This window comes from Colobus angolensis, unplaced genomic scaffold (assembly GCF_000951035.1).
Source record: "Colobus angolensis palliatus isolate OR3802 unplaced genomic scaffold, Cang.pa_1.0 Scaffold30, whole genome shotgun sequence".
NCBI classification, from domain to species: Eukaryota; Metazoa; Chordata; class Mammalia; order Primates; family Cercopithecidae; genus Colobus; species Colobus angolensis.
The window spans coordinates 4,920,846-4,929,421 of NW_012116266.1; the positions used below are offsets into that span (position 1 = coordinate 4,920,846).

General features: G+C 41.7%; 1 protein-coding gene across 2 annotated transcripts; it reads right to left on the reverse strand.

Annotated features, from left to right (window-relative positions):
* Positions 1-650: 650 nt before the first annotated feature.
* CTLA4 (cytotoxic T-lymphocyte-associated protein 4) lies at positions 651-6,687 on the reverse strand. 2 transcript variants are annotated; one of them, XM_011949900.1, is made up of 4 exons: positions 6,422-6,687; positions 3,591-3,938; positions 3,037-3,146; positions 651-1,846 (listed from the first exon to the last, which is right to left on the reverse strand). In XM_011949900.1, the coding sequence occupies exons 1-4, from the start codon at positions 6,528-6,530 to the stop codon at positions 1,742-1,744; spliced, it is 672 nt and encodes a 223-aa protein (XP_011805290.1). In that variant the 5' UTR covers positions 6,531-6,687; the 3' UTR covers positions 651-1,741. The 2 variants fall into 2 exon arrangements, with proteins under 2 accessions (XP_011805290.1, XP_011805292.1); XM_011949902.1 differs by lacking the exon at positions 3,037-3,146 and having other exon boundaries at positions 6,422-6,670.
* Positions 6,688-8,576: the final 1,889 nt, after the last annotated feature.

Consider the following 8,576-nt stretch of genomic DNA (forward strand, 5'->3'; position numbering starts at 1 on the left):
CATTGAGAATCATTGCAAAAGACATTAACAGGATGTAGAGGTCAAAAATAGGAAACCTTAAGTGGAAACCAAACGTGCTGAGACTATACATTGGTTAAGCAAGAATCACAGAGGGCTTAGTGTGCCAGGCCCAGGTGTGCCAGCTAACAGCAACATAGGACCACAGGTGTGTGTTTTCCCCACATTTGCAAAATAGTTCATTTGGAAGCCACAAGGAAAAGCTCTATTTGTCAGGAAGGCAGATCAAAATGGCTGCAAGGGACTTGGTTGCCAACATTGGAGTTGCCATGACAACTGTAATGCCTGTGAGAGTTGAGCTGAGAAAGCGAGGGGTAAGAAAGAGGAGATGAAGAATCTGTGTTAAACAGCATGCTGATTGATTTATAAAGGACTGCTACGTCTGTGTTAACCCACGTTATATCCCAAATAGTGGTGAAGAAATCAAAAGGAAAGAGGATGGATACCTTCCAAGAATTACTTGCAGGTAATGGGCTGGTGCAAAGCTGACTCATGAAGCATTATTTGTCCTTCTGTGATTTTTCAATTTGTTTCCAGTATTTCAAATATTGGAGACTCCACCAGCTACTGAATGAATGAATCAAAAATTTAAACACAATACTCAAATGCAAGGATGATAAAGACAACTCCGGAAAACGACCACCACAGATTTTTATTTAATTAAAAATATTATACATGTTGTTGCATTTTCATGGAAAATATTGAGTTAAAAACACCAGCAGTGTTAATTTTTAGAAACCTTCATGTACCCCATTTTGCCACCTGCTGCCTTCTTTTGTCCATGGCATTAACCACATATTTGTAAGAATTGGACCCATCGAACTGGAGCTTCTTAGAAGGTCATACCTATGGGTTTCCTGGAGTAAGCCATTGTCTTCAAGACAGTGTTCTGTCAAGTCAACTCAGATACCACTAGTTGTGGCTTCCTTGCAAACCATTGAAAGGAACTGGTGTAAAAGCCCCAAAGCACATGTCAACACCAACTCAGCACAATTCCGTGCAATCAAGCACTGCTATGACCTTATCCAGTTTCCAAGCCAGTTAGCAAATGACCTTGTGTTCTACCTGGTGTATTAGTGTCCTGAGCTCCTCCACAAAACTTCCCTGGGATCCATGGTGGAAAGACACTGCCATATAGTGTTTATATTCAAACCATAAGCAAATACACAAAAACATATGTGGCTCCTTGCACAATACTATCAAATTAAAATATATATATATGCAATACAACCTTTAGCATCACTGGCTAAAACATAGCCGTGTGAGTATTTTTGAAGCCTTGATGTAATTATACATTTGTTTCAGAAGTAAAAGGCATAAAATTTAACTTGAAAAGATGATTTCGGCTATAAACGTCTCATACATAAATATAAGATGTGTACAATATAGTCCTCTCTCTCTCTCCCTGCCTTTTCTTTCTTTGGACTGTGCCATTCCTTAATTCCTTGACCCACATCATAATGCTGCATCCCCATATTATTCCCAAGTGATGTTTTCACTAAAAATGGAGCTGATGTGACAGAAACATCCCAGCTCTGTCTTTCTGCTCCTTTGCTTTAAATTGTAGTACACGTAATTTGGGTTCTGCATCCAACTTTATATTAAAGAGAGATGAATTCCCCCCAAATGCACAAACAAATAAAAATAGCTGGATAGCAAAAAAGTTAGAATTGCCTCAGCTCTTGGAAGTTGAAATATGGACTCTCTTCTTCATAATGGTTTCTCAATTGATGGGAATAAAATAAGGCTGAAATTGCTTTTCACATTCTGGCTCTGTTGGGGGCATTTTCACATAGACCCCTGTTGTAAGAGGGCTTCTTTTCTTTAGCTGTCAAACACAAAAAGAAACAATAATTACTACTGAGGAATACAGAAGCCACTTCTAACCATAATAGAACTCAACACATATTGGGTCCCTACCTGGTTAAAAATGAATGTTCACAGCACACAGAATTATAAATCTCAGGAGATTTTCTTGATTCAACTATTAAAATTTATTTTAGATAAATAACTGTGATTTGATGTTAAATGGCAATCATTTGCCTTGAATGGAAGATAGGAGAAAGAGACTTTGAGAAAGCTTCACAAAGAACACCCAGAAAGCCCATGATGATTGATCGATCTTGTCTGCAAGAGAGCAAGCTTGATAAGGTAATAAGCTTTAGTTATCCTGTTTGAGAGCTGTATTTCTCATCTCCACTGCTGAACCTACAGCAAAGGACATCTCTGTCAGGTTGGGTGGAGGATGTTGGAATAGAGTGTATCTTTGTGTATGTGTATAAGAGACAGAGAGTGAGAAAGAGAGAGAGAGAGAGAAAGGGAGAGAAGACGGCCGAAGAAGAGAAGAAGGGAGGGAGGGAGAAGGGTGAGTCTGTAATGGCAAAGCCAGCCTTAGGCAGAGGTGTCTGAGAGGGACTGTCAAAAAGAAATCCTGACAGGAGGCCTGATTCCATACTTCTACCTCTTCTACCACTAACACCTGTAATAAATAAAAACTGGGACTTTCATTTCCCAGTAAAGCAAACTGGATAATAGGGATAGGTATTATGTGAGCAGCTACAGCTCGGACAAGGAAGGTACCAGAGTGGCACAAAGAGGTGAATTCCAGGTGATGAAGAGGGACATGGAGAAGGAGAATAAAGACCATCCAGATGGTCCTCTCTAGCAGCATTCTGCCCAGCCTAATCTCATGTTTTCAGGGTTGTTAGCTTAAGTACAATTGTCATGAAGACAAAGAGCAAAACAGCTGCCCCATGTTATTGCAACGGTTACTCAAATTGAAACCCTGCTCAGAAGCACACGAACATTCAATATCAAACAAATTCATCTAAAATATTAGTCATTCTGAAACCTCAAATGCCAATGCCTACGGTTCTAGTGTGTTCTTTACCACTGTCCTTCTTTCTCTTCATTTATTGCCTCATCTCAAGAACACTAAACTCAACACCATCTTTTGGTCAGTTGATACCACTAAAGGTATCCCCATCAGACATGGTGCACCATCAGCACCACACTCACCATTTTGCTCAAAGAAACAGCTGTGAGGAGAAAGCTATAAAAAAACAACCCCGAACTAACTGCTGCAAGGATCCAGAGGAGGAAGTCAGAATCTGGGCACGGTTCTGGATCTGCAACAGAAAACAAAGCAGAGCCTCCCTGAGACAGTTTTAAACTCTAGGGCTCTACTCTCCAACATTGGTGGAAAAAGGACATTAGAGCTTCCAAGCCTTGAGGTCCACCCCTAAATTGCATGGGTAGCCCACCAATAGGTTTGGCTATTTGGGACTACTTCCCCAGGAACATCATATCATATCAAAAGCATGGGTCAAGCGTCATGATGATTAGCACTCCAGAACAAGTGCCCCAACTTCCCCCAATCATTTTATTTTATAGTCAGAATGCTATGAAGGTTGCCACCCATCATAAGCAAGGCTACCATGTGGTAGAGAACTCTTAAAGAGAATTTCCACAGTCCTAAAAATAAACAACCTGAAATTAAGGGACAAAACTGTTTTTACGCATAGAAGACCACAAAGCAACAGGTGTCAACTCAGTGAAATGGCTTTGCTCACCAATTACATAAATCTGGGTTCCGTTGCCTATTCCCATGTAGTATGGTGGTGGGTACATGAGCTCCACCTTGCAGATGTAGAGTCCCATGTCCATAGCCCTCAGTCCTTGGATAGTGAGGTTCATTTGATTTCCACTGGAGGTGCCCGTGCAGATGGAATCATCTAGGAAGGTCAACTCATTCCCCATCATGTACGTTGCCGCACAGACTTCAGTCACCTGGCTGTCAGCCTGCCGAAGCACTGTCACCCGGACCTCAGTGGCTTTGCCTGGAGACGCATACTCACACACAAAGCTGGCGATCCCTCGGCTGTTGGCCAGCACCACAGCAGGCTGGGCCACGTGCATTGCTAGCATGGAAAAGCCAAAGGGAACTCAGTGAACTCATGCTCCTTCATGACCAAGCCCAGGCAAGCCCTTCTGCCTTCTAGCTTCATCCCCATGGCCTTCTCTCCCCCATCAACAAATCCATCACTTACCCCTTCCCCTCTCCACACCCCCAGCCTCCCCTTCATCTCTCAACTGTTTTCCTGGCTCTCCCATGAAATATGTGATTTGGAGCAAGTCACACTTCCCCCATGTCCTTCATTTTTCTCATGTATAGTAAGAGAGAATTAGATGAGATGGTATCTTCTCTGGTATTCTAAGGTTATGATAGAATGATAGGAGCTATATAGTTCCGGAACTATAATGAGTGGTAGGGGAAATTCTGAAGGTTGAGGTACAGAATCTTGCTTTATCTCTCAAAGCCTATGGCAAAAACCTCTGCCTACTTATTGAGCTTGCCCTGAACCTCTATCACCCAGCACTAGCTGTGTCTTGATGCACTGTACCAGCCTCCGCCTTCACTGGCATTGTTGTAGAGTGGAAGATGTTGTTAGATGAAGGAAGCCACAGAGCCGAGGGCACCAGGTCGTTTCCTCTCTAGGTTGAGGCAACCCTCCTGTTAACTCCTGTGGGCTTCCCCTGACACCACGTCGCCTCTCTGCCCTTTCTTTCTCCTTCTCTTGAACACTCCCGTGCTCCTCTGTTTTCTCTTTTCCCACAGGATAAAGGAGATAAAGCTCTCCATACAGAGAGGCTTGCATCAACTCAAAAATAGTGGCTGCATGCCAAATTACTTTCCTGTAACTAATCTGGCCCCTCTCCAGTCAGTCTGACAAGTGAAACCCAAAACTTGTGTTGCATGATGTCACTCATCTGCTCGATCCCTTTGACTCTTTACTAACACCGATTGCAAAAACAAATAAAATAAATAACATTCAATGAGTCCCCCATGATCCAATTCCAATCTATCACTCCAGTCTGAATTTCTAGGACACACTTTCCTGCTTATAAATCACCCTATATTAGAGACACTAGTCCCTTCCGCCAAGCCACCTGTACTGGACATCTGTCCTCAGAAGAGAAAACAGTTTGGCAGCAGCCACTGTCATGTCTATTCCAGCAGCTCTAGCTAGCTAGATTATAGTTTCCTTCCCTAACCCTCGCCTCTGCCTATCAGAGATGCCCTCTGAGCATCCTTAGCACTGTGATAACTCCATTGCAGTACTTCATTACATTCTGCCCTGTATTAAAGTTATTCGTGAGTTAATCACATCTCTCCACTCTTTTACTTGTGGTTCATGAACTCCTGTGAGCAGTGATTATATGCCACCCAAGTGAGCACTCAATAATCTTTATTGTATTGACTCTAAGCTTAAGAAATCCTAAATGTCCTGCCCTCTCCCCAAGCAAGCTCACACTTATCACCACTAAATGTGGTCACACTCAACTTTCCAGTATCTGTCATGGGAGGGTCCTGCCTGGTTACTGGTTGAGATAAACTTACTTTAGGAAATTTAAATACTTCTAAGAGCATTTATTTAATCTTTACATATTTAAAACATGTAAAAATAAGAAAATATATGTGAATATTTCTTCTCCAGTAAAAATTAAACCATCAAATATCTTTTGAGCACCTACTTCATACAAACTACATGGTTTCTTAACCAAGAAGGTCTAGAGAGAGATAAGGTTGAGATTCAATGGAAATACTCATCATTTTAAGCCGTGTAACAAACCCGGTGTCAGTCTCTGAAGAGATGAAAACTGAGGATCTACATCTGAAACCCACATGTAGGTCAGGCAACAATTAAGTATTGTATGCCAAACAGACTGGTGGCTTGCTTTCTTTCCTTTTTCTTGTGTTTTTTTGTTTCTTTGTTTTCTTTTTGCAATTTCAAGCTTTTATTTTTAAATAATTGGCTAATTAGCTTGTAGAATTGATTAAGAGAACCTTAAAACCTTGAATTAAGTAAAGAAGGCATTCTTCCCATGATTTCCCTACATTTTAAACAAGCTGGCTAATTTGTTTATAAAGCATATGAATCCGAGGACCTTAAAACCTTGAATTGTATGGCAAAGAAACTCTTCCCAGGATTTGCTTAAATCAATTAAAAAAAAGAAAGAAAGAAAGAAAGAAACTTGTGAGCTCATCCTGAAACCCAGCTCAAATGTATTCAGTACTATGGATATCCTTTCCCTCTTAAATTACTTCCAGTCTCATAGAAGGGGCTGAAATTGCCTGTGTCTCTCTCCTAAACCAACTCACATGCATTCATGAAGCCCCTACTAAATACCTGGCACTCTGTTCTGAGCTATCTCTTTGCTTATTTGCTGCCGCCCAACTGTTCCCTGCTGACCCTGGAATACAGAGCCAGCCAAGCCAGTTTGGAGTTTTACCTTTAACTTCTGGCTTTGCTGTAAATCACTGCCCTTGACTGCTGAAAGAAATGAAACCCAGTTGGGAGAAACACCTCCTCCATCTTCATACTCCAAAAGTCTCACTCACCTTTGGAGAAGACAGGGATGAAGAGAAGAGAAAACAGGAGAGTGTAGGGCTGGGTCCTGGTAGCCAGGTTCAGCCGAGCCTTGTGCCGCTGAAATCCAAGGCAAGCCATGGCTTTATGGGAGCGGTGTTCAGGTCTTCAGGAAGTAGAGCGAAACCTTTCAGGATCCTGAAGCTTTGAAATGTGTTTGAACCCACACAGAATCAAGGACTTTATATAGATAACTTTGATCCCAGGTATGTATTACACATGTGCACACACAGAAGGCACTTGAATAGAAAGCCTTTTTGTTTTGGTTTTACGAGAAAGGAAGCCGTGGGTTTAGCTGTTACGTCGAAAAGACAACCTCAAGCACTCAACTGAACAAAACAAGCCAATCCATGGATGGAAAATGTATTCAATTTGAAACTGAAGCTTCATGTTCACTTTGAGGATCTGGATAACTAAGTGGAGATTTGGAGAATTTCCTGGAGTACAAGGGTCCTCCTAATTTTATTCAATCTCCTGGGCATCCTTAACCATCCAGTCCAATTCATTTCGTTGACATCTCCAAAACTGCTAGGCTGCTAACTTTCTGATCCCTTGGGCTAATGGCAGGATTTGTCTGCAGGCATCATTAATAAAAACTGTATTCTATCTGTGAAGCACCATCCTTCTAATCGTTCCTTGACATGCTTTACAAATAAGTTTATCTCTCCTAATTCCATTTAGCATTTGGTTAAGAGAAAATACCAAAATCACAAGAAATAAACTGAAAACAGGCAGAAAAAAAAGCTGCCTCTGGTTTTGCAGAAGGAAAGAATTCAGATGTTCTTAAAAGCCTTAACTCAACAGAGATAAAACAGAGTTAAAGAAGGTCCAAAGAAAAGCCAATCCACATGATTCAAGAGATTAGAGCCTTCCATAAAAGGATAGACTTTTTTTTTTCTAATACAAGTTTTTCAAGCAGAAAATTCAAAAGTAAAGGTTAAATATAACCAGAGTCCTTAAATTTGTGACAGCTGTAGAGAGGACCAACGATCTAACAAAAGGAGTTTGAAACATTGAGGACCTTCCTTAAATCTGGAGAATTTTCATACATTTCAATAAAGAAAGAAACATTTATAGGGAGCCTGTAATATGCCAGGAGTTGTGTGCACTTAGGATTGAATGATGACAAAACAAAAACATAGTTGGTACCTTAAGGGGCTTCTAGAAGGCTGACATGCAAACAGACAGTTGCAACAGGGAATATGGCATTTGCCTACTCCAATCCGTCCATGGTTTCCCATTGTCCACACCTCAGCACAGCAGAGGAGGCTCTGCAGAATACTCACCACGTGCTTCCCTCTTTGACCTGTCCCCCAGCATTCCCTCCCATTCCCCTTTCCTGCATTTGTCTTTCCTTCCGCATGTCTCTTTCAGGCCTCATCACTTTTACCCATGCTGTTCCTACTGCCTTTTTTCTCCTATTATCTTATTTTATACTCCTTCTCATCTTTCAGGACTTAGCTCAGCTGTCACCTCCTCCAGGAAGCCCCTTCTGACCTGCCTGTGTTCTATACTCCACTACACCTTATAGAAATCTTCAAGCCACAGCTCAAATACCAACTAGCAATAGCAACCTAATGGGCACTTACTAATGCCAGACTGGGCACCGGAGGTTTTCTAAAATGTGAAAAACAAATGTTTCTGCCTTCAAGAGGAACACACAGCAGTGGCAAGGACAGATAGCTAAACCCATGATCATGATAGAGTGAGATCAATGCTGGAATTGAAGTATTACGTAGAGGAGCAGAAGCCAGTGGTTCAGCCTGTGGAAATCAGAAAGGGCTTCTCAGAGGAAGAAAAGCCTGAACTTATTATTGAGAACAGGGAAAAGGGTGGATATTCAGACAAGAAGAACAGCATGGGCTAAAGCTGGAAATGGTATGAAGAGCTCATTATGGTCAGAGGACAAAGTTTGTCTGGGGATGAGCAGAAGGTGCAAGCTGATCCTCTTAGCAGCAAGGACCAATGAAACATATGGAGCAAATTGGTATGACTGAGTTCACATTTGGGGGAAATTTTAGGGATGGGGAGGATGGGTTCAGGGAGAAATGTAACCAGGAAAACTGGGAAGAAGACTATTGGAATACGCCAGGCACCAGGATTTGGAAAGCTTTCTGTAAGGGGTAA